Source organism: Heliangelus exortis, chromosome 2 (assembly GCF_036169615.1).
Source record: "Heliangelus exortis chromosome 2, bHelExo1.hap1, whole genome shotgun sequence".
NCBI classification, from domain to species: domain Eukaryota; kingdom Metazoa; phylum Chordata; class Aves; order Apodiformes; family Trochilidae; genus Heliangelus; species Heliangelus exortis.
In genome coordinates this window covers 45,464,454-45,491,191 of record NC_092423.1, presented here as the reverse complement: position 1 = coordinate 45,491,191, position 26,738 = coordinate 45,464,454, and the positions used below count along the sequence as shown (strand labels likewise).

The 26,738-nt window shown below is 39.8% G+C and overlaps 1 protein-coding gene across 2 annotated transcripts in view; it reads left to right on the top strand.

Moving 5' to 3' along the window:
* The window catches only part of ULK4 (unc-51 like kinase 4), a 210,551-nt gene extending 185,359 nt beyond the window's left edge, over positions 1 to 25,192 (top strand). For both annotated transcript variants that reach the window (XM_071735884.1, XM_071735883.1), the window contains exons 36-37: positions 21,870 to 21,958; positions 24,954 to 25,192. In XM_071735884.1, coding sequence (XP_071591985.1) covers positions 21,870 to 21,958; positions 24,954 to 25,038 — 174 coding nt within the window. In that variant the 3' untranslated portion in view covers positions 25,039 to 25,192. The remainder of the gene's footprint in view (positions 1 to 21,869; positions 21,959 to 24,953) is intronic.
* The last annotated feature ends 1,546 nt before the right edge of the window (positions 25,193 to 26,738 follow it).

Genomic DNA, 26,738 nt, shown 5'->3' with positions numbered 1-26,738 from the left:
GGGCAACAAAGCTCATGAAGCACAAGTGCTGTGAGGAGCAGCTGAGGAAGGTGGGGGTGTTTAGTCTGGAGAAGACAAGGCTGAGAAGAGACCTTAGAGTTCTCTTCAGCTGCCTCAAGGAAGATTGGAGAGAGCAGGAAATAAGCCTCTTCTCCCAAGTAAATTCTGACAGGACCAGAGGGAATGGATGTAAGCTATGCCAGAGGAGGTTTTGGCTGGATGTTAGGAAATACTTTTTTACTGAGAGGGTTGTCAGGCATTGGAATGGCCTGCCAAGGACAGTGGTGGAGTCACCATCCCTGGAGGTATTTAAAAAGGCATTTGGACCTGGTCCTTAAGGACATGGTTTAGTAGTTGACTGTGGTGTTAGTCAAAGGTTGGACTGGATGACTCTGGAGATCTCTTCCAACCTAAACATTCTGTGATTCCGTGATATGACTCTGCTATTCTGAAAAGTTACTGCGTGTGGCAAGACAATGTGGCTTTTGGAATCCCTTGAAATCTGTTCTTATGTGAAAAGTTTTTAAAATCTTCAAACCCTTAAAGAAGTGGCAGCTTGTTATTTGCTCAGTAAAGATTTCTTCCATATTAGAAGCAGAAATATCTGAAAATTCTCCCTAAGTATGCTAAAGCTTCTGGTAGTTATGCAGCTGATTGTATGGTCCCCCAACATCTACTATTTCCATTAAACTCAGTATGTATCATCCCAATCCGAGACTGAAAATGGACCTTAGCTTTCCCACTCCTATGTGTAATATGATTGTAAGTATGCCATGCCTAAAAATAAATTATGTTCCAGTTTACTGCACAAGAAAGAAGCAAGAGCCTGCACTTTGTGAATGTTGCTTTGGGCTGGGGTGAAACAGAGCTACAGAACTGACAGCAGAACTTTAAATTTCCCAGTATATTCTGGGTCACAAGAGCCAATGGTCTGGAAAATGTAAATTTAATGCCTGAGCTAATGTTCTCATGTCTGATGATTTATTGTGATCTAATGTTTTAATTTCTACTGGTTGGTCTTCTTCATGGTCTCATGGAATCAAATCAACAACTGGGGCAAAATCAAAGAGCTGTCTTTTAGCCAGCTCCTTAAAATGTGTACTTCTTTTCCTACATGCTTATTGTCTTTGCTTCTGTTAAAAGTCTGCAGCTGAAAACATGGCTAAGTTCTTTCAGCATTCTTAAAAAATCTCAGAAGTTTGTTAAAATGAGGATTGTTTTTTCTTATAAGGCATGAGAGGCCTTATAATCAAATAACTGTTCTGCAACTTAAAACACAGAATTTATTACCAGTTACATAGTAGTTTAAATTACTATTGGTGTGTTATTAATTACTATTAGTATAACCAGTGATGTGGGCTTTGCTATTTTATATGTTTAGAATTCATATGTGTTTCAAGTTCAATGATAAAGTACTACTGGTATGGACACTTTTTGATAAAATCAAATAGAAAATACTGTTTTTCAGAGATCTTTCGCCTCTGTCTACCAATTCAGAGGTCATGTAGTGCTTCAGAGACTGCACTGATTTCATTGTTTGACCACTTTTGCTCTTGAATGAGAGCAGAATGGTTTTACTGACATGTTGCCCATGTACAGACTGACAGACTTGAATGATTTCTTGCTGAAAGGCTATAAAATGGTATTTGACTGTTCTTTTATTTTTCTGGATGAGGTGCTATACTTGTATGCATTACTGTTAAGCATAGGTCATGTTTGGTTAGTTCCACTGAGTTTGAAGGATATTCAATAGCTGAAAGATACACCCCTGGGTGGTTGAAGAAATTTTGGTGTGGGGGTGGGCAGCTGAGCAGCATGGCAGGGTTGGACCAATATTCTTAACTAAAGGGAAGTAGGGAATTTCATGTTTTCAGCTTGAGAGTCTTGATTAATTACTAGTGATTCTGAATGTCCGTTCAAGAGTTGTTTTGGATTTTTTTAAATCTACAACTCATAAAAATATTTCTCAGCCATCACTATAAAATCCACACCTTTGGCATATTGAGCTCAGAATACTCTGACATGCTTAAAGGTCTCTGAAATAATTTTAACTGATGGAGAAAACTTTCTATTTGTTACATGTTGTGTCTTGCCAGTTGTGGATTTGGCTTGTGACTTATATTTATGCATGTCTTTCCTTATTAAAAAAACACAAAATATTTATTGATTTGAACAGATCTTAGGTACATCAGGTACTCTATCTGTCCTTGTGCCATACTGAAACACTAGTTAAATGTGAACATAATTTTTAATTAGGTTTCCCCAGTGCAGAACTTGCTGCAGTCTGGTCTGTTCTCCATTAGTTTGCTGGTCAGAAGTTGTTGACCTTTAGATTATGCTGCAAAATCCATCTGTTGCTGCAGGCGTTTGTGAGGAGAGATGTAAAGAAATATTATCTCCTGTCAGTCAGTCATGTAAACAAAATTAATAAAGGCAGCAAGTCAGTTTCCAAGATCTGAGTTCATTCAAAATAAGGAAGGAGAGGAGAAGCTCTGAAGCAGTTCTCCCTATACACTGGAGAATTCTTTCTCAGCTGTTGTGCTGGAATAAAATGTCGTCGTCCTGTTTTACAGTCCTCCTGCTCTCCCTGGGAGAAGCTGCCTTGAGGATAACCCCAACCAAATCAAATACTCTCCTGTGATGTAGGATGGGGAAGCTCATAACCCCCCCTTTACCAGATATCTCACCAGGCCGTCCACATTGCCTGCTTCCAGCTTGTTCTTAGGGCAGTTTCACCCATGAGACTTTTGTTACCAATCTGATATTTGCACTTTTAATTACGTACCCATCAGCTATCTGATTCCATACCCTAACCACTCTTTGGCATCTCCCCTAATTTGACACTTTCTGTCCCACAGCCCCCAGTACTGTCTAGACAACTTGGCATCATTTCCCCACCCCCACAATGGTTGGTGGGATACTCAACAGTCTTTGGTTTAGTGATAAGCTGGAAGTTAGTTATCCTGCTATGTTTTAAATATGGTTTCTCCAGTAGCATTTACTCATAGAAATGACACTGTTGTATTTGAGTTTTCTGAGTCAAATTTAAAATGAGACTGACAAATAGTTCCCTTAATGACATCGCAATGATGTTCTTACCCCTTCATCTGCATTAGGTCAATTATCAATGCCTTCTAATTATGCAAATTTCCCTCCACTAGCACGATAAGCACGCTGTTCTCAAGACTATTTCGGTTATGTTCTCAGATATGTTTGCAATATTTTCTAATTTTAGCTTTCTGTGTTTTATTAGTCTCCAAGCTCTAGACCTGTGATTTCTACTTATCATTGAAATGCCATCATACCCAAGCTTAACTGCACTTGCATATCCTATGGCAATAATATTATCCCATTTATCTGTCTTCATTAAAAAAGTCTTCATTAAAAGTTTTTGTTTCAGTTAGAAAAATTAGAAAGGGTTAGCTTTTCATGCCCTCTGTATTTATTCAGAAAACTCCCACAGTCCACACCCCTCACAAAATTATCCTCTCCTCTTAGTTTTGTGAATCTTAGTTCTTTGCACAGCTTTATAATCCTTTTAAAAAGTACTCCTATTGGTGCTCACATTAAGAAAGAACTAATCCACCTACAATTTGTTCTCAGAGTCAGAAACTAGATATGCTATTGTGATGTATTTTTGTGCTTGTCATATATATGCTACAAATACGTGGACACATGCTCTTCAAAAACTTTTCTGATTTCTGTTCTTATGAGCAAATTCAGAAACTTCACTGTACATGAAAGTGTCACTCTGAATGTCAGTTTTGAGGAGAGTTCCCATAGTGTGAAACTTTTGGATAGAAATATGATAAGGGATGGACAGAATCAATAAGAAGTATCTTATATCCAGGATCTTTATCCAGAAAATGTTTCAAAAAAGGTAGTAAGAAGTAATTTCAAAGTGATTAAATGACCTATTTGCAGGTGAGGTGTCTATCAGAGGACTTCCAAATGTCTGCCGCTTTCTTTGTATCTTGGAATGTTTATCAAAACACTGAGGTGCTAAGACTGAAAAGGTCATCAGGAGTTTGTAATGCTAATACAGATTTTTTGGCAGTTCTACTGTTATCACTAGTATGTTTTACTTAGCAAGGTCAGGTGTTCAGGTTATACTCTGATATGTACATTTGTCTCATAATGGAGCAAAGATACCATACTCACAGTCATAGACAGTGCTCAATAATAGCTTACAAACTCATCAAATGAAAAAATACATCATCTGCAATGAAGGCAATAATTCATCACTATTTACAGAGGTTTTGAGAAACTGCTGTGTCTTTGCATTAGACTCATTTTGCAGACTGCCTTGTGGAGTATTTCTCTTCAGACAAGAACAGGGAAAGCCTTGTGCTTATACTCAAAAGGTCCCTTTTCAGACTTTTGATTTTTGCTACTGAAAGTTAAACAGTTTGGTCATCTCAACCCATTTTTATGTATACAGAATTGTCTGGGGAAAAAAAAGGTATTGAAATGATAAATTTTGGAACAATTTGGTGAAGTATGTATTAACAGGGGTTAGCTGGTTCCAATGATAACTGTCCAAGAAATTTCTGAGCCTGCAGTTGTGGTATGCAATCTATCAGGTAAATCAGTGTCTATACCAAAATTCTTAAAAGGGCTTCAGGGTTCATTCTGAAAGCTGCAAACAATTAACTCTGACTTATGTAAGCCTGAACTGTTAGGTATGATAATAAGGAAGGATGGGTAAACAGAAAGATAAATATAGCACATTACGTGGGAGTCATTATGATATCTGTAGAGAGAAGCAGTATTTCTCCAGTTCTTCCAAGTGAGTCAGTAGTATGTGAAGAATTGGTATAGTTGACCAAATTGACTTGGCTTTGGAAAAGGCTTTTCTTAAGGTTTCTCAGTAGAACTTCCTAAAGCAACTAGGCTGCCATGAGAAAGAGGAAAGTTCTTCTCACAGATTAATGACAGTTTAAATGATAGGCAACAATAAATGGCTAGTTTTGCACCATAAATTTAGATTACTGTCATAAACCTGACTGGATCTTTGCTCTGCAATGCATTCATAAATGGCCAGGAAAAGAAGATGATGACAAAGATTTTTGATAATACAGGATTATTCAAAACTAAGGCTGATTGTGAAAAGTTTCAGACAACTCAAAATATTGACTGGATTACAGAATTGCAGATAACATTCAGTAATGATAAACACTGAATAATATATAGAAGGAAAAATCATTGTGACTATAGAGGCCTTGGGACTTGCAGACCATTGGTCCATTAAAATGTCCATGAAGCCATAAATGAGTAAGAAACTCCCCCCTGGTCAAACTCTCTAAGGGACTGCTACCTGGTGTCTGTAATGGTCACAAGGTCTTCATTTTGGCCAAGGTCAGCCTATAGCTCTTAAAACTTTATAGAGGCCTTTTGAGTTTGGGCTTGCTTAATAGGGAGGAAAATATGTCTTTCCTCATTGTAAAGGTGCTGGGATGTAGAGAAGCTGTATGCCAGTCCTTGTTCTGCAACAACATGAAAAGGGATACTTGGTAGAGGGCTATGCCAAGTTGGCATCTAGTGCAAGATATTTTAGAGCCTAAAAGCACCTGCCTTACCCATCTTAGTGTATTGAATGATAGGAGAAAGAGGTAAAGTACGAGTCCAGAAAGACCACTGGGGATGAGGCACATTTCTCTGATCACACATCTAACTCCTCTGGGAGGGGAACGAGCATGTACATACATCTTACTCCTTGGAAAAGTAGAAGGGCACCAAGAAGTTTCTTAGCCTACTGGCAGAGGATGATGCCCCTCTTACAGATCCACAGGAAATGCAAGAAGATAAAGCTCTCTAGGTACACCTTTCCTCTCTGGATTCTGTTCATTCTGGCACTTGCCAAGCCTTGTGGGATTGGCCACCAATGGTCAGCATGGAGACTGGGAACAACTTGAGCTGAGAGGGAAGTTTAGGCAGAGTGACAGAAGTCAGACTCAAAACCTTGATTTTCTGGAAAGGTGGTAGGTAGCCAAGTACTTGTATCTTCAGAAAAGATTTTTGTCTGGCAGGCACAAAGGCATTCTCTTTCTTCTCACCAGGTGTATCCCAGAGGACCTTATCCAAGGCCTCAAGGACTCTGAGAGGACTGATGATGGTAATGTTAGTCCTTTATATCACTGTCTCTACACACAGGCTGTTTTGGGCCATGTTGCTGTGGATGCTTCAGTGACATCCTCTAATGGTGTGAAGGAGCCCTGCCTCTTGGCCATGAATTATTATGTTTGCAGATTCTGTCCCTAGGACAAATTTCTAGCACTTCCTCACGGCTCTTTGTGGGGGGATGGCTAGCAAACTAGAGTTGGGGCAAGCAGGATCCAGCAGGCAGTGAACAAGAGGATGAGAGGAAAGAATCAGCAGCAGAAGTAATGTTATCTTCTCACATTACCCTCGTCCACACATTGTGGCATCCCTCTGCTCCTCCTGCTAAAGAACCTGTCTTGTGTTTGGTGGCGTTGGCTACCTGTGCATGCCAGCTATAAGGGGACATCTTAGAACCTACATGAGCTTCTTGATCATGCCATGGAAGGAGCAGAGACATCTGTGGATGGTCAACACTTTGCATTGTTTGCTCTTTGGGGACCAAGGGGCAATTTGCCCTGGGACCTAGCACAGGAAGAAAGTGGTTTTGCTGGTAGAACAGTGAACTCAGTAGAAGGACCCTCCCCTACTTAGCATCGATGGTAATTGCCACGGGGCTGCAAGTAGGGTTCCTGCGAGAAGTAAGGGGCTGATTTATGGGGTGAAAGGAGTACTTTTTGGGAGGAAGGAAAGAGGGAAGGCAGATGAGGAAGGGCAACAGGCTCTGCTTCTGCTGTGGCAATTAGTGGATACCCAGCCCATTGATTCACACTCAGGTAAGGTCAGTCCATCTCCCTGTCCTTGCTATGGGCTTGGTTGGCACAGTAGCCATTCCAAATAGATAGCCATGTCTTGTACCAGGAGCCTTAGGCCTAGGAGGTGGACTCTCAGTCTGATCCAGTAGTCAGCAAAGAGAAACACTGATACGTCACACAGTTGATCTGTCACAAGTCGCATTAGTAAATGAAGAATCACAATAATAAGAGTTGCAAATAGTTCATGGACTGAAGTATGTCCAAACAAACAAAACAACTGTGGGACAGCTATGACTAGTAAGTTAATTAAAATGATACATTTACTGTAATTTATGACTGAAACTAGGGTATAAATTCACTGAGAGCATAAATGATTGGAAATGATTAATTTGCTTTTATTAAATGAGAGGGAGGACTAGAGAGTGCTCTGTTCTGAGCAACTGGCATGTGATAATGACTGCTCCTGCAGAAAAGCATAATAGAAAATTGTCTGAGTCACTCATTAAAGTCTACCACTGCCCTTTCTGTAAATTATGTCATTAAAGCCCAATATAGCTACTCTGAAACTTAAATATTAATTTTTACCTTACTTTTGGATTTACTGTAGTAGTCTTAGAGGCTGAAACTCCTATTTTAAGGAGGTTAGGAAAGTAATTGTGATCTAAACCAGATCCAGAAAGCCCAGGCCTTGTTTTATATTACTGTATTGAGGGATAAAGTTAAAATGTTTCATTGTCAATTCATTCCTTGGTTTCACTGTAAAGAGTGACAATTTTGGCAGCAGCTCAGTGCTCTTAAAACGTGTATCTTCTAAGAATAGAATGAGAACATCACCTCATTTTTTACAGATCGTCAGATGTCCACCAGCTGGGGGATCTTTTCCTTGGACTGAATTTAAATTAGCAGTTTAGATGTGAAAGAGCTGATACCTAATTAACAGTCCCTTGATCCACCCAGTTCCCCTGGGTGCTGTTTTAGAATGGTAATCACAATCATTCTTCAAATCTTTATAAGCAATCAGTTTTAAGTGTAACTCTTAGAAGATAAGAATTTTCCTCCTAGATAGTACTATTAAAAAAAAAAAAAAAAAAAAAAAAAAAAAAAAAAAAAGGGAAACCCCACAGCTGACACAGAGGCTTTGATCAGACAGGTATTCTTTTAAAGTCAGATTTAGTAATTTTAGGTTTTGTTTCTGCATGTTTGGTGCTATGCTAGAAAATATTCTGAATATAATATTTTTAAAAGAGTTAAGAGCTTCAAAATTAACCTCCTAGCCAATTTAGAATGGGTTGAGTGCTTGAAACAGTGCAATAAATCTCTCCTTTAATGTACAGAATTATTTTTAACCTGACATAAAGGTAACTTCCAGGTACCTTAACTGTACCAAAAAGGATCATAGATTTGGCTAACCTTCAAAACTCTTTTAAATTCAAAAATCTTCTGACAAAGCACTGATACTTTCTTTAATAGTCTCAAAGTCACTATCTTGCTTACGTTAATAGTTTCTTTAATAGGGTGCCACTCCTGTTACTTGTTCTCCTTGTTATGTGGTCGGGGCCTTTGTAGGTCTTTGCTGAAAGCTAGATTTGCTGGTGTAAATAGAAATGGAGTTTAGTCCTTTTCCTGGAGCAGTAATGAGATCATCACATCAGCTTTGTGTTGTGATGTGATTAAGTTTGCACTGTGACTCAGTTACCTTGTCCTGGAGGACAGACTTGTAAGATTGACAGTCACAGTGGCTATAGGAGCAAAAGGTAGTCTTGAGACAGACACCCAGATGCTCATTCTGCATCTGGAAACATTTAAGTCACATGTTTTTAAAAGAGTATAAGAGTATATAATGACTTCTTTTTTTAACAAGGATCTGTCTGCTTCCATTTCTGTGTTAATATTTAAATTATTGACCTAATCAAGTTAAGTGTATGGGATGCAACATCTAATTTTAAGGCACACCTTGTTCATGGTAGTTGTGCAATAGCAAATGAAAAACAATGATGTAATTAGCTACACATCAGCAAAAATATATGAGGAGCTTTAATTTGAAACCTCTTAGATAAAGCAAACTGCTTTATTCCATTAGAAATGCTTTATTTGCAATCTGTGTGTGTTTATTATGAATATTACCATTTGATTATAGTACTTCATAATTTTTTTCCCATAACAAAAAAGAAAATGAGGGGGAAAAATACTCAGTTCACATCTTGATTAGATCATAGCTGAAAGCTGGGCTGTCAGTGGCTGTTTTGTACACATCTCTGCACCACTGGCTATTATACTGAAGCCAAGGCTGCTGAAGTGGTGTTGCTGTGAGCTGGTGTGAGGCTCATTGCCCAGTCTGTGTGGGTGAAGTCTGTCAGAACCCTTGTGTTCATTAGGATTATCTTTAGTCAGTGGTGTCCATTTTTTGAATACTAAAATATCATCCATGAGAGAAAACCAAAAGGCGATGCATGTATGAAATGAGGAAACATTTTTTTTCTGCTGATACTGAAATTTCATGTATCTTGAAATAACTAAAGCTACAAAGGATCATTTTCTCTCTGAAAGATGTAATAATATAATTCAGGGTGGACATTTAACTTTTCTCAGCAAGTATTTCATGGTGAAATAAAGACTGCATCATGCATCACATTAAGCCAAAGCCACTGGACTAGTATTTATTAAAATTTCTCTAGTATATGCTCTGCACTTTTCTCTAAAGTCACTTCCCTAATTTTTTCTCTGTAGATATTGACTTCTAGGCTGTTTGTTCAAGATAAACATCAAAATGAGGATGCAAAGGTTAATCTCTGCTGTGCTGCAGAGTTACAAAGGGAAACAGTCAGTTTGTCTTCCAGAGAAGGTTCTCCTATCCAAATCAAACTGTTTACCTCCTGTAGGAAAACCCACTTCATCTTCATGAATTCAGCAGCATTTGTGTTTATGGAAGGACAGATTCCCCATTTTTTGTGGGCTTCTGTTCTTCACTGAAAGTTTTATCTTTTAGCTTCTAACTCCTTATTTCCACCTTTTAATGACAAAAGGCTGTGAGGTGAGGTTAAGGCTCTGAGATGCTGCCATGTCTGGTGCACCATCACCTCTGCTTCTCTGTCCTGCCTCTCAGCTGTCCTTACTTAACAGAACTGGAAATGTGTCTCAGCCCAGTATTAATGTAGGCCCACCTTCATCAGCTGTGCAAGCTAATAAGACAAGTTGTGAACCAGAGCAAGTGAGATAAAAAACAAGGATCTGTTTCTCCCCTTCATGCTTTGGGGACAAGAACCCCTGGCAATGAAATGGAGCAGGCAGTTGGGGCAGTGAATTTTTTGGTTGGTTTGTTTTTTGAACCATGGCAACTATACCAACAAAAAGCATTTGACACAAGGCTCTTGGGCAACATAACTAATGGATGACATAATTAATCTAAATTCAGATTTTTTTATAAAAAGATGCATTGAAAATAATTGTGCAAGCATCTCTCCTGTGCTGAAAGCAATTTCTTGCTTAGAATTTTAATATTCAGTGAGATTTTAAAATAAGGATAATGATCACGGTGCCATCCAGGCACAACTGTTGCCTGCTCTGTTGGAAATTAATACTACCTTGCCTGAGACAACCCAACTGGCTGTATGGACACCCCAGTCTTTTACGGCACAGAGTAAAATGGGCTACTACAAATCCAAGCCAACCCACTTAACATTGTCATTTAGTGGGTGCACATATACATAGATTTCACATTTTTTCTGAGTAGTTGGTAACTTTTTAACTGCTTTAACTCAAGTACTTGTGACTGTTTGACTCTCTACTTAATTGCATGATTTAAATTTAGCTAAAAATTACTGTGGAATTGAAAAAATTATCTGGTGTATCTGTGATAACAATGCCAGACATAGCCTTCTAGGTGGAGAGGGTGAACTATTTAGCAGATAATTTGTAACTTCTACATTTATTTCTTGACACTGATGTATTCCCACTTTGGTGGTCACAACTGGGCAACTGCATTAGGACAAAATTGTTCTTCCTTTGTCCCACCAGCTGCACAGACAAAGTCTCATTGCCCTCACTCCATCTGCCGGGAAGTGTTATGCAGAGTTGTTATGCATTGCCCTTCTTTTTGTCCCATCAGGGAGAAGTTACCAGCTACTTGAATTTTCCTTTAAATAAAATGAACCTTGGCATTCCCTGACTTCTTTTATTAACAGTAAAGCAGTACATTGCCATTCGTGTCAGTAGTTAGTGACATCATGTTGGACTTGCAGTCTTTGTATCTTTTTCTTTTACTGCTGATAGAAGACTGCCAGGTTGAAGATCTTGATCCTTTTTGCTCCCTAGCATAATGGGAGCACTTCTTAGGTGTGTTGGAAATGGCAGCTGATGAGAAAAGATGACTGTACAGCACTATATTGAAAGAAAAGGCGATTTATCTTCTCTTTGCAAGTTTCCCCTGTAAATCATTTAACCTTGTCTTGAAGCCCTTTTGTTTTTGCAGTTGCAATAAAGAAACCAGCGTGTTTATATTCGTCTCTGTCATGAAATACTATTGAAAAGAACAGTAAGATGGCATTATGCTGGGGACAGCTGCAAGGATTTCTTTTACACACAGGCTGCCAGGAGCTGTAACTCAATGAATTGATTAAAGCATAGGTAAGCTACTCAGGAGTCTGTTCCTGGCAGTCACTGAGGAAACTGCGATAGTCAGCCAAGTGCAGGTATATGCCAGCTGAAGTAGGGAGAGGAAAATTGATATAAAATTGTCAAATCACTAGTTTCTTGGTGTCACTGAAACAGCAGGGCTCATAAAAGGTGAAGCATGTGGAGTCCAGACAAAATAAAATAGCAAGTGCTGACAACAACTGAAGCTTGAACATACCTATGACCTATACCTATGTGTGAGATGCAGCAAGTGGGAATGATCTCTGAAGTAACTGGAAACACTTACTTGAAACTTGGCCTATTGAACTATTCATTCTACATTAAATCTTGTTCTGTTTATTTGGAATATGTAGTGCAAGTCTGAATGTATATGTGTCTGCACTAATTGCAGATTTGGGCTGCCTTATTGGTTGATCGCTGTTTTCACAACTGACATTAGAGTATTCAGTCTATCAGTAATGATTGCTCTTTAATGATAGTGATGGGGGGGAGATCAAATATGGGACCTGCCCTTAATAATTTCAGAGAGTAGCAAGACTGAGGAGTCTTTACTTCAGTGACTAGCATATTGTGAACCCATGTTTTTTTTGAAATTTCTTATCACTTTTTTTAGAACATGTTTCCTTTCTTAGTTCACTCCCCCCCAACCCCTCTGTGATTAGCATTGTGCTGGTATTTGGGTACCCAGTGTGAGTATGAATTTCATACAGGAGCTGTATGAAAAACAGTACTGCCATGGTCAGCAGTGAGAAATACTCTCTTCTTTCACAGACAGATGTTTTGCTTTGGGTTATACAGTGAAACTGGCAGTTCTGAAACCTGCAACCTGTTTTTTCAATTCATAATTCAAAGCCAGTGTAATTCTTGGTGACTTGTTTTCGTTATGGAGTCCTAATTCATCATTTCTGTGGGCACAAAAGGATTGCTGGACTAATTTGGTGTTTCAGTGCACTGTAATTTTGTGTACTGCAATACTGTTGATTGCCTGGCTGTGTCTATTGGGCTCATCACCATTACTTCCTTTTGACCTCCTGTCTGTAATTGCACGCAGATGACTTGGTAGCTGCTGTAAAGATACTTAAATGCAACCGGACTCATCAAAAAAAAAAAAAAAAAAAAAAAGTGAATAGACCAAAATTATTCTCTCTGGGGTCAGGGAGGACCAGCTAGGTAGCTGTTTGTTCTCTAGCAGGCAGTAAGATCCATCTGTCATGTGACAATAAGTAAGTGTCAATTTCAGAAGTCCATTTGTTTTTATGACAGTTTTTACAATGTTATGGAAATTGAACCATTACATAAAGCATAATTTCCTCAGAAATTGGTGTTTTATAGACTAATATCCCTGTTCAGTTATTTGCATTACTAGTTGCTTTTTACATAAAACATAAATACAAAGGTGCTTTTCTCTCTTTATAAAAAAAATTTCAGACTTTTTTTTGACCTTTTTTTCAGTATATGAAAGACTGCCCATGCTTGGTGCTCAAGAAAAGCCTCAAGGGTTCTATGTTCAAGTTTTATGTATTCATAGAAACCAAGTCTATAGGGGCTACAAAGGAACTTATATTTAATGCTTTAATAGTTAGCTCAAAATCATAGCTCATAATTAATTTCAAAAAAATATTTTGCTACTCTTTTTATTTATTGTGTACTTTTCATAATCCATGTGGTTCTTAATTTAACTCTCCATGTTCCTGCTCTCATTGGAATGGTAAGTCATAAACATTCCATCAAATTTTACAGACTTTTAGTTGTTGGAGTCTTATGTTCAAATCCTGATTATAACCCATGTGACCAACAACTTTCAAACTCGGTCTCATTCTCCATGGAAGTTAATCAGTACCATATAAAAGTTGTGCTCAGGGGAAGCTGGGGATTTTGCATACTGCATCAGACTTGCACTGGTGGATGTGTAGAACAGCTTTGACAGCATCTATTCACATCATGCTGCCTTTGTCAAGGTATAGTACTTTATTATCTTTATGTGGAGCATTTTAAAGCAGGACAAGGGACAATGTCAGGTTGGAGGTATTTTCTTTGGAGGCTGTATACATTAAAAATTAAATTCCTCAGTAAAATGCAATTGCTTGGCAGTTCCTAGGTATTTGCCCAGTTCACCTGAGCACCACAGGCATGGCTGCTCAAGTGTTTTGTGTACTTAGGTATAAGAGTATTTACAAGGTTGGTAATTGCTTGGTTGCTTGCATACCTCTCCTGCATGGTAACTGCCATTTAAAGGTCAGCACTTTTCCAGTACATTCTAGGTGTCACTGGTTTACCTAATAGTGAGAAGATGGGTTATCTGTAGTAATGATTCTTACCCTTAAAGGTGTATAAATACTTGAAATTATTTGAATTGTCATAGCATGAAATATGGCAGTGGGAGATCTAGGTTCACTGTACTAGATGAACATGAAATGAACATGTACATGAAAACAAAAAGCAGCCATCCCTAAGCCATGGAGAATATAGACAAAAGTTGGATATAACTAAAAAAAAACCCCAACTTTGCAGTCAGACTATTTTGTGATTTTACAGGGTGATATAAGGGATGACAGATGCTGGAATTCAGGGATCTTATTAATGAGCTGAATTATGAGGCCATAAAAGACAGTGGCACTGGAAAAAGAGTTACGGGAAACAACAGTTAGGCTGGGAGTTATTTGTCAGAAGCTATTTTAGGATAAAAGCTGATAAAGAGAAACTGCAAAGGATATTTGAATATGAGAGATCCAGGGAATTATGAACTTGAGGGGAAATCTAGGTATGAAGACCACCTGTTGCATTGTTTTACAGTGTGTGTTCCTAACTGCTTTTAGTTTTTGTTGCTCTAAGACAACGAAGAGTCTCTATAATAGATCCTAAAGAAACATTAACGTAGGATATGATCCCAAATTAGACCTACTGTGGTAATAAAAAAATTATTCCAATGGATTTCCCTGTTCCTTTTGTAAGGAGGAAGTCATATGAGATTATCAGATGGAAATGTACCTGGGAGGTGGTTGTCTCATCAGATCCAGGAAGGTGAGGACAGGCAGCTGGCTTAGAGCTGTGGAAAGAGAGGTCTGAGGTGCTTGTGATGTTCATATATGCTTGGTATGTGACCCCCCTTTGCTAAAGCTGGTGTTTGAGGCCAGCTGGGATCATTGTTTGGACAGAGTGAAACCAGTCTGAAGCGGTCCCTCAGGGAACTGTTGGTGTGTAGATAGCAGATGAACCTGTGTTTGCAGGTGAAATCACCAGCAACAGGGTGGCAAGTGTTTATTTGTAATGTCATATTGAAGCTGGGCTGGCATATGAGCATGTGTAACTTGTCAACACCACAACACTACATGGAAGTCACTTACAGGACCTTTGAGACACCTTTTGCCAGGCAGATCTGCAGTTGACTTTTGCCAGTGAAGCTATGGACAGATTGTTCTAATGGATGTGAAGAGGCTGACTTATCCAGTTCTGTGAAGTCAAATATTTTCAACTCATGAGTTACAGAGGATGAAAATTGTGATAATGAATATTTTTGGGGTTATAAAGACATCTTGTTTTTCCTGAAAGCAAGCTGAGAACACTGCTAGCGATGAAAAAACAAATAAAAAAATAAAGACAGAGAGCAGTCTTCTGTTCAATAATTAGCCTACAGTTTATGAATCTTCTCTCATGCTTAGACAATGTCCCTTAGAGTTCGTAATTGTACAATTTTACAACAATCACAGAGCTTGCTTTTGTGTGTGTTACATATATGCTGAAGGGCAGAGAATAGCTTCAAAGGTATCAAGAAACGTCCAGAATCAATTAACCATTATATAGTGTGTGGGAGTCGTTCCTTGTCTCTCTTTGAGTAGTAGTCCTTGAGACAACGTGGCTTTCATATTGCCAGGAAACTGGTACATTTCCAAGTTACCTGTGGAAATTGCTTTGAACTTAGAATAAACCTGCACACACATACAAATTAGAAGAAAACAAAACACGTTGAATGAAATCTTGGCCTTATCAAAGTCAAAAAGAGTTTGCTGCTGACTTCAGTGGAACAAGAATTTTATTCATAGAGGGGAAAAAAATTTTTTTTGAACTCTTAAATCAGAGTTAAGCTGTCTGATGTAGGTTGTTTTTTTGTGTTGTTTTTTTTTTTTTTTTTTTTTGTCACAGATACCTGCTTGTTTTCACATGTATTTGCAGGATCTGAAGGCCACAGTGTCTTTGTAATTGTATGTCTGAGATCCCTGACTGCAATGTGATTGCCAAAGCACACCTGGAACACTCATGCTTTTGTAACTTTCATTTCTTGTTTTTATGGTCCAGCAACATTGCTCAGGCCTGTTCAAATGAGTTGGCAATTAGTAACATAAATATAACTTGTCTGACTTGATTTGTTCTTCCCACACACACATTCTGTGTCTGTCTGTGTGTAGAGAGAATAGTAGCAAGAAAGCATGCTGTGATGGGACGGAGTGCCAGGAAAGTTTCTTCCCTTTTAGAATGAGCTCTTGTACATTATGGAGAGCAAAAATAACTTGTTACCATCCTAGTGTAGTGGCACTGTGAGCATACTGTCCTCAGGTGTTCCTCTGCTACACTTGCATAGTCTGACAAGAGTTACCATTAGTTTTCATTTAAAGAACCCTGTAAATTGTTTGCACCTAGGTGCTTTAAAGAATCCAGTCCCCATGTTTATGCCTTGAGCACATCTACCAAATGCCAGACTAACACCTCACAAAAGAGCACTGTAGATATCTGGGACTTTCTGTTGCTGTTTTTAGCTGGTTTGGATTTTTTTTTTTTTTTTTTTTTTTTTCCTGCTACTGTTATAAAATTGACCTGATTGCTGGAGTGTTCCACCGGTAAATGGGAGCTTTATGCTTAACTTCTCTGACCTGAAGAGCTGTGCTGCCTCTTGCCTCCCTGTGGAGTCCCCATGCCATGGTGTTATTCCTTCATTGCGTGGGAACCATCCAAGCCTCCCTGACTCTCCCTGTCCAGTAAAAACCATGATGCAGCAACAAAAACATGATATTCACTTGCCTAGAAAAGGAGAGAGGACTACAGGAGAGCACCAGAGCCCACAGCCTAGTGTGGGGACACTGAGAAAAGTGTTGGAGTTGTCTTCTCTGCTGTCTCTACCATGGGTTTTCTTTGCAGTGGTAGCAGTCTGAGCTCCAGAGAGCAGAGGGACTTCAGAAAATCTTGTGCTCAGCGTGCCAGTTTCTATACCCTTTGGCAACTGCCCACTCCCCATGCAGTCTGCAGGTGTCTTGGTCTCTGCTCAGGATTCCTCTTTAGGGGTGGACATCTATATCATAATCATTGCAGCCTTTGCTTTATAGGCTTCAACTACTTTACTGAGTCTGTCCCTTCATTACAGAGAGGTACTTTATAAAAGTAAGCTTACAGGCCTATGGAAGTGACAGTCCCACTTGATCCATGATAGGAAGGGATGGATCTGTTTGCCAGATCTTTGGACAATGTGTATGCTTAGAGAGGGATGTATTTTGAAAGAGTTAGTTATGTTTATGAAGTTGGAATGAAATCAGTGTATCTGTGAGTTTTATTTCACATGGATGCTCATCCAAACGAGTCCCTATTTGCAGCATATTCTTCGTTAGCCCTCTCCTCCATTAAGGAACACACTTCTGGCCGTGTTGCAGTGGCTTGTGAACGACAAACCAAGTGACTCGTTTTATTTAATTACTGCAGTGCTTGTGAATTACTCACTGCTGACAGCCTGGGAGGAGAAGTACCATTAAATGCCCTGGGATAGGCAGAAAATGGGAGCAACACTGGAAGGTTTTTCTCCTCCAACCCAGGCGTTATGCCTCATTTTTGAAGTTACCATCCCATTGACTTACTTACTGGGCTGTCACGTCAGCTATAGCGATGTTTCTGACACCACTATATTTTGTGACATTTGTTAATTAAAAAATGGGAATAAGGTCACACTAAGCAGCTGTGAATAGCCATCATCTTTCAATCACCACCAGCCCAGATGGCATTTGAAACAGCAGCTTTAGGTGGGAATGAAAGACTCTGTTCATACTGACAGTGCCTTCAGCCAATCAAAGGTGGCAGCAGGAATAAGAAGACTGAAATGCGCATTTGAAATTGCAGAGACAGCACTCACTGTGAAGATACTATTTGAAATAGTGAGTAGAGAGCAATTGGAATCTGCTTAATTCTTTAATTTTTTAATTCCAAAAACTTAATTTAAAAAAATATATTTCATGTCCTACATAGGGTCCTAGTTAGTGCACAGAAATATATTAGTGTTTGGTTTTACTGCAGTACTAGATGAAGATGCAATTTCCATTCACAGAAAAGCCTTCAACAGGAAATAAGTGGTACTTTATTCACAATGTGTGTTGATATTGAAGTGATGCTAATGTTGGATCTCTGAGGATCTGGTGGTTCTGATAAACCAGCCCACAGGAGTTCTGTGTTATCTCTGCGGCTGCTCTCAGCCAGTGTCGGTGAGAAGTTTCCCAATCCTGCAAAGGTAATTAGCTTAGTTGTATGAAATTTTGCAGCAAAGTAAGGAAACATCACTTCATGAGGTTAAAGTATTGAATGTGTTTAGGAAAGAGAAAAAGACAATTTATGAGAAAGAGCATTTATGAAGTGCCTTGCTTGTATCTGTGTATACAGGCATGGTGATGACTTGTAGAAACACATCCACTGAGCATGGAAATGGTAAACATCTACAACAGTTGCTTATTTGAGAACATAATGCTAGAAGGTGCAGCTAAATATGCTCCTAAGGCCTTTCTTCAACTAAAAAGGGATTCAAATAAAAAGCTGCTTATTTTTACCCAATCAGTATTTTGCATTATTTCTCAGTTTGCATCACAGACCTCAAGCCTATGGTCTATTTGAAACCTCAACAAAGCAGGAGAATTTCTTTCTGTTTAAAATAGTGAGAGAGTAGTTTACTGCTTAGGTCATTTAACTCAGATATAAATTACAGAATGTGAGTTATGACTAATCAGAGAAAGCAATTCAGTATTATGAAACCAGCCTTAAAAAAAGTAATTGTCCCGTAGGTTTCCGTGCTTTCTTGAAACCTGAATTGCAGAAATCACTTTTACTCAGACCAAGAATCTGAGACTCCTCAATTTATTAGTGAAGACAATCTTTCAGTGTATGTTTTATATTGTATCTTTTCCTGCACTCACCTTTAGCAGCACCATAATAGCTGAACAGCCTTCCTGAATTTTAGGAAATACTGATCTTTTCAAATCAGTTCCAATATTTCTTATAGCTCATCTTTGTTTAATATAACTGAAGAGAAGAAAGCTGCTAATGACTATTAGCTTAATAAAGGAAAGTAATTTTGAAATTCCTGTTAAATTGCATTTAGTATACAGCTAAACTGAGATTTAATTACATTTTTAATTAAAGAAATAACTATTGATTATGACATTGAATATGTGTTGTAGCTAGCTCTAGCAAATAGCACTATTACAGGAGATCATTAGGCTACTTGCTAAAATCCTATGTGAACAAGGACTGGAACTGAAGTGGACAAAAGATACAGTGATGCTTTAAAAAAAAGTTTGTTTACTGGTGATTTTATGTGCTGTCAATTTATTTTTTATCTATGGAACAAAATGAAGATGAAACCAGAACAATTTTTAAATAAGAAATATAAGTTTTATCTTGGGTCTTGGAAGAGAACAGACAGTATTCTTCATGAGCTTAATTTGAAGCAGGATCTAGCCTGTCATATGTGAGAGATCTTCTGATCACTCAGGAAGCAATCAGATCTACTGCACAGCTGATATCAAGGGTGAATAAATGCTGCTAGGTCAGAGCAGTAACAGCATGGGAACACTGACAAAAACCCACAGGCAGTTGTGGTCTAGCTGGCTCTGGGGCACTGGTTCCTCTCCCAGGCCCTTGGTGTGGATGCCTGGTGGTGGATAGAAGGCAGTTTCCTGGACACTGGTGATTGAGAGCAGGTGTGGAAACCCAGCTGCCTGCATAAATCCATACAGCCATGTTTTGTCCATGCTGGTTTTCCATTCATGCTGGCTGGGCAGGTCTGTTCTTCACCAGCACCCCTTGGCTTTTGTGAAGTTGTTAGTTGATGCTCTTAAGAAAAATATGTCCTAAGATTTTTTTAGACTTAATTTGAAAAGTCTGCGGGCTGATTATGGTATTAAAGGCCTGATCCTTTCTTTCTTTGTGGTTCCACCTTTATTGTTGAAAGGATCTTATTGAAGCATTTTATTAGAGAGGGGAGTAGCCCCTATGGATGGATATCACAGCAGCCCACTGCTTGTGGCTGAAAGCTTCTCTGAACAGCAAAGTATAATAGGGAGATGGGGTAGATGATCTCATGGGTCTTTCTGTTTTGTTATGACTTCTGTGCATATAAAGCCATTTTAATCCTTTCAATTCAAATGCATTGTATCCACAGAAATTCATTCTTAATAATGACACAAGGCATGCTGCAACATGGGTAAGCTTATAGTCAGACCTTATGACTCAGTTGGACTGTTATTGTTTGAAATACAGCTTTTAGAATTAAAACTTTTAATATATATATATATATATATATATATCAGATTTTATCCTTGGGCATATTTTGAGTGTTCTCTCTGTGTATAGTGCACAAAGGGTAATTTGTTAAAAGACTCTGAGGGTTGTACAGATGTCAGCACCCAAGATTTAGGATGTATTAGAAGTAGAGATATCTGTAACCTTTATTTGACCTCATAGTTTTATGGAGCATGATCCAGTCTTCAGTGACCTTCCTGCCCCCACGACCTCTTCCTCTTTCAAGTGTGCAGGATAAACAAGGGGCACAAATTTGATGAGGGCAAAGAATGTGGCAGCGGCCGATGAACTGAAAAAATTAGGGGAGGCATTCGGTAGAGGCCTGAGCACTCTCTAGGAACAGAAAGCAATGTCTTGTGGTGAAAGCACTTTTCTCACTGTATTGCAACTGTATTGCTACTGTTAAGTGTGGTGACCTCATGTAAACTCAGATTACAACACGTCTTTTGTAGCTAATGGGTGATGAATAAACAAGAATGGATTACTGAAGTATAAACTGAAAGGGTCAGATACAAACTTCAGGAGAGTACAAAGCTTTAATGACCTGTAATCAGGATTTACCAATGATTTGTACTTAGGTAATGGCATCACTGGGTTTTTTTTCCATCACAAATGATACATTTTACTTTACTTCAGACAGATCCCTGTTCCCTGTTCTGCTTAACTACAGGATGCTATGATTATAGATGTAGTGACACTTGCAGAACCACTGCTGATAAATAGCGGTGGGATGGCGGCTGTAAATACAGTTTCTCTTGTTAAAGAAAAGATTTAAGAGGGAGATGGGAAGGCGTGTCATTGAGATGCTTGTAAGTAAGGCCAGCCACAGCATGCTAAACCTTAAAAGTCCCTGCCAGATTTTGGGATTAGAAGTTGTCGTTTCAAGCATTAACTCCTCCAGAATTTAAATAATCAGGTACTCTGGTCCTTCTCTTCTCCTTTCTCTTCAGACAAGATTTATGTACTTTGGCAAGCAGGAACAGACATGCAAACCTTTTTTTCAGTAATTTTTTTTTCAGATATGAGAGTTTCTCCAGCTAGCTGCAAAGTGTGCAGTGTCTGTCTGTCCACAATGCCAGGTGACTTCATGCCATTTCCCTCAGGACCTTCCCACTCATCTGCAGTTTAACTGGTCAGGAAATGTGTGGCTGCTTGGAGCTGTGTGGTGTGTGTAAGGCTGGAAAAACAATGAACCAGTGATTATAGATCAGCTTGATAAAACACACCAGCAGTAAAATCAGTTATAATCAGGATTCACTTGACACAAAAGGGCATAGAGCTTTGGTCACTCAGTCCTCTGCTCTGTAAGTTCCAGTCATGTGCACAAAATATTCCTAATGACTGATGAATGGCAAGAAGTGTTTCAGTATGCAGCTGCTAACATTGCAGTGATTTTAACCTGGCTTCTCTCAGAGAAACCCCTCATGTTCTGATCTGAAGGCTAATACAAGTTTGGTTACTTTTTCCCTGAAGTGAGAAATGAAAATGACTGCCTCCCCAAGATCTCCCTGGAATTCAGACTAAATGGGGCTTCTATTTGCATTGGTACTAAGGATGAAATCAGGATTGGCAGACTGTGATGTGTGAATTTGCACACATACAGGGGCTCAGAACAAGAGTGAATCTCGTTAATTAAGCCAAGACATTTTACATGGTCTGTGCCTAAAATTCAGTCGTGTTCAGTAAAAAAGGACTTCCTCTTGGGTCTCTTTAATGTCACATTCCATTTACAGATGTAATAAATGCTATAACTTGTTTCCATCTCCCCTATCCCACGCAAAATGTCAGAGAGGAATTTCTTGCTAAGCCTTTGATAACAGCTCTTTCTTTTTATTCCAGATAACTTCAAACAAGAAGTGCTTGGAGAGCCTGAAGAATGATGGCGATGCTCTTATCCAAACTCTAGCGAGCCTGGCTCAAACTGCCAGGTGAGTTCCCTCAGGCTTCCAGGAATTTCCAGGGCTGAGAGCCCTCACCTCCTCTTTTGTCTGCTATGGTCTTCTCCTGTAATAACCCTCTGTGCAGTATAAACTTCTCAGGTTTCTCTTCCTGCTCCCCCTCCCTACACTGCTCTCTTCCAAACTCCTTTCATTCGGAGCCTGCCAACATTTCTTGCCGTGGCGGCGGGCTTTGATCCACAGCTGTGGTGAGCCACCGAGTGCTGCACAGTCCAGCTCAATGTGTGTGTGCACATGTGGCAGATTTATTTTCTTTTTAAAATGTATTATTTTAGTCCAAACGCTTGGTCTCTATAATGGGGTATTGGTCAGTGATTCTTGGCAGGCTCATCTAGATGCACAATGTGATGCTTGTGCCCTGTTTTAAGGTAATTGTGTTTGGTGTGCTTGTGAGCTGATTACTTTCAAATGCATGGCTGAAGAACAGAACTGCTCTTGTTTAAGAATACCTGTGGCTTCTCTGAGAGGGCTGTAGACTCTGGAGAATGCTGTGGCCTCCTCTGCAAGAACAGAGGTGCTAGTCCCTTCAAGTTGCTGAACCTCAGCTCAACTCCTGTAAGCTTTTCCTCATCTAATCCCCCTTGGACAGATGAATGGATGAATAACTACTGTTCTCTGCCCCTCAAAACAAATTTTGGAGTGCTGCCATGGGGTGCTTGGCTGCATTTTACTCCTGGTTGAACTAAAATTTGAGAGAAATTGTAGATTATAGATGAGTTTTTAAAATACTAAGATAATCTTTTCAGAGCTCTTTGTACTCCCAAATTCAGGCTACATATAGGTCGGTTGCTTGGGAAAATTGGCTCCTTGACATTATGGCTGGGTGTACTCTGTGTTGGAAGGAAAGAGGGATGTGGGAAGATAGGGAGAGGAAATGTTGGAATGTGGTGAAGGAAAGGAGATGCACACCAAGGACTAACCAAACCTGTTGAAAACAGTCTGCATCTCTCTTCCATACTCAGCTGCTGACTCGCAGGTTTTCGTATGACACATTAGATTATCTAACATAAAATGTCAGCTCTCTGCAAGGAACACAGTAGCACTACTACTGAAGATCACAGTGGGGAAAGATGGGATTTTCTTCTTTTAGAACTCATTTTCACTCTGTCTTTTAGCATTTTACACTTAGATGCACTGCACAGCCCAGTCACTGTCTTTGAGTCTGCTTTTCTGGCTTGCTCTCATTGTCTGTTATCTATACATCTCTTTACTTACAAAACCACATACTACAGAGCCCACAATAAACATTATACTCTCCTATTTGACATGAGATTCTCAGTAGACCAAATTCTAGCTGATGCCAATGATGAGCATTTTGATATATTTCAATAAACCAAGTTCCTCTGCTGTGCCGAGCACCTGCACTGCAGCAGCAACAGAGGAGCTCCCTAGAACTCACCAATTTCCTTTGCCATCTCCCCTTCTTTGGGGAACAGGTCCCCATCCACTTATTTTCAAAAGGAAACTGAGGGATTCAGCCTGGATCTCGAGGCTCTGAGAGACTCAGAAATGGATAAAATGGCAACTGGCAGACAGGAGAAGCTTGGGATTAGCAAGCTCTGTAAACTTTGGCTGAATGACTATTTTGTTTACCGAGGTTATGGATGTTCTGCCATCTCCCTGGATTCCCTCCTGTGGGATCATTCTGTGAATATTCCTTGTGACCTGATAAATTTGATTTTCTCACCTGTGCTTTGAACCCTGTTAAGAATCCTCTCTGTATCTCATGTAGAATTGGAAATGTGTTAGGAGAAGGCTAAAAGCGAGATCCTGGATCCTAGCCCTCTCTGACAACCTAAAGTCTCAGGCCCTTCTACCTACATATCATTACTGAGTTAGAGTGACTGAGGAGTGTTTTTATTTTGCTCATTTTTTGCAGGCAAGTTTCTGTAATCTTTCACTCTGCCTTTGTGGTGGAAGGAGGGCACCAGACAAGCAGTCCCGTGCTGAGAGAGGGGCAGTGCTTGGACTGTAAGCTGCTTGTGGTGCTCTCCTGCTGCCACTTGGCAGATGGGGATTGCCAAACTCTACGATACATCCTCAGCTTGTCAGAACAGGCAGTCATCTTGAGTGACACATAACCAACCAGTTCTGCTGAGCAGCTATGTAGAATCAAACCTATAATTCAAAATGTGGGATCATAGCCATTTATTTCTCAGTTAAGACTGTTGCCAAGATAGGTTTGTTTCAGATAACTGTTTTCTGATTTAGACTGCTACTCATTAAGACATTGGGTTATGTAGTAAGGACTGATCATTTGGATTTCCTAGCTATCTTTGAGTTCTCCAGAACACAGAGTTTTGCAGTGTATTTGTCCTTAGCAGCAACCAAGGAAGTTACAGATTGATCTACTAGTGTCCTTTCTAAGCTAAGGATGAAGTATGGTAGTCTTAAAAAAACGTGACTTGTTTCTTTGCTCTAGCAGTAACGCATTAGAGCCTCTGTTTCCATGATAGAGAAAATGTTTCCAGAAGGAAACATTAGGTAAAGTAGATAAAAAATAATTCAAGTTAATCAAGGGGGGAAGATCCCACTGTTCAGTCTCAGAGCTGTGTGTGGTAGGGCAGTTGGTCATCCTCCCAGAAGGGTAGGCAGCACTGTGAGTGGAACTGCCCCCCCTGCATGAAGCACTACATTAAGAGGACTGTATGTGCAGAAACACCTTGTTCTCTCAAGCTGCAAGTATGTGTTGATTCATGGGAGAGGGGGCATGATAAAATATTTCTTTTTACAGAGGAGATGGAGTGATGTAGCAGATACTGTGAATTTGTGTTGAAATTCATTTGCAGACAGTATTTGCCACAGGGTGGAAATGTTGCTGCTTAGCAGAAAAGCAGGGCATAGAGTGCACTTAGTGGCTATTAATTTCCCAGCATAGGTAAAGACAAATGTGGGATTTGAACAAAATATTTTCCCCTGAGAATATCTCATAGATGTTCCCGTTTTGTTTTGTTTCAATTCCTAGCTCTCATGCTGATGTTGCTGTTGCTTCCTTGGCATTTGAAATTCTGAGAACAGTGGGACATGAAACTATCAAGATTACCAAGTGAACCATTTCTGGCTGGCTACCAAAATGCACCAGTTGTGTGTGCACCTCACGCCTGCAGGAACAGCTGCAAATGAGCAGAGCAGATGTAACTAACTTAGCAAGTTGAGCTATAGCTGTCTATGAACATACATGTGGCTTTGGGAGGATTCAGGAAGGGAGGGAAACGGTCTGAGGGGGGGAGATGTGTCATTTGTTTTTTCAAATCCTGCAAGGATGAATTCTTGGTTACTACTTTTACATTGTTGGTGTTACGTGATGTAGCTCAAGTATTTGACAACCGGAGTTTCAAAAGTGTAAATTATAAATAAATAGTAGAGTTATTTCACAATATAGACATAAAGTGGCTCGCTATCTTAATGTTAGAAATGTTGGTGTATCTTTTTTTGCCCAAGTGAATACCTTGACTGCTCACCTTGAAGTGTCACCTTGAAGTGTCACCTCATGCTGATGACTGGTGCTAGGCAATATTTTTTTTATCAAGGAAGACAATATTCTGCATCTCACACAACTATTATGAACCCTACAATCCCATTAGCAGCTGTGTTTGTTTGCAGCATTTCTGTGTTAGATTTTATCAGCTTCTTACTTAGTTGTATGGGTTTTGGCTTTTTTCTTTTGCAAGCCCATGTTCCCCACTGTTGCCTAGCACTGCGCAGCTGAAGCTGCATTGGTGGAGCGGTGTTCTCACCCACCAACACTCCTGGCTCAAGCTCCTCTTTGAAAACAGGTGAGATGATGAGACTGACAGTTTATCCTCAGTAAAAGCCAATTCTCAGAAGCATCTGCTAGGGCCAGCAAGTGCCACAGTGTGTAAAAGTTAGAAATTCCTTTCCTCACCCTGTCCCCCGAATAGACATAGTGTAGCTCATTTCACTTCCTTTTTTATCGTGCATCTTCCCAAGTGACACCAGCATGGTCCCACCCCCACCCACCAAAAAGAGGCACCTTACTAAGAGCTGCTGCTGCAAACCTGCTCTTGGACAGCCCAGTTCTCCAGAGTGTGCGGAGGCAGGCGAACACTCCCAGGTAAACAAACTACTTTCATCTCATACATTTTACAGGAATTGTTTTCAAATGTTACTTCAACTATCACGATCTCCTTTTTGTGCCTTAACAGCTGGAATCAGAGTCACGGAACTGAGGAAAAGGCAGCTGAGGCCTATTATTTGGTTAAGAGCTTTATAGTAATGGTCCTTTAGCAGGAGTGTGGCTGAGAGGAACAAAGCTGAATGACTGAGTGCTACTTGCCCCTCTGCAGTTGCACTGCCTTTGCTCTGCAAGCAGAAAGGCTCGGTCTGTTTTGTGCTTTCATTCTCCTCTCATCATCTCAGGATCCTCACTTAAGCCCTGATCCTTTGCAGCCAAGACCACCTCTGATCTTCTGTCAGCAAACTGCTGTGCTGAAGGGGAACTGCGGGGGAGCCTCTGCTCTGGGCTGCGGTTGGCGACAGCTGCGCCGTGCAGATGTGCACAGCCCCAGGATTGAGCCAGCAGCTACCAGACACTTTCCCTGCTTCCAGCTACACAGGTGCTGCCTTGAGAGAAGTCAGTTTCACACAGGTATCTCACACAGTAACTGAAGACTGAGGATGCCTGAAAATGCATTTAAGTTCCTGGACCAGCTGACTGTAAGCAAAGATCTCCCTGTGGCCCTAGTGACAGGGCACACCTGCAGAGCTGAAGTAATGCATCACTTTTTGA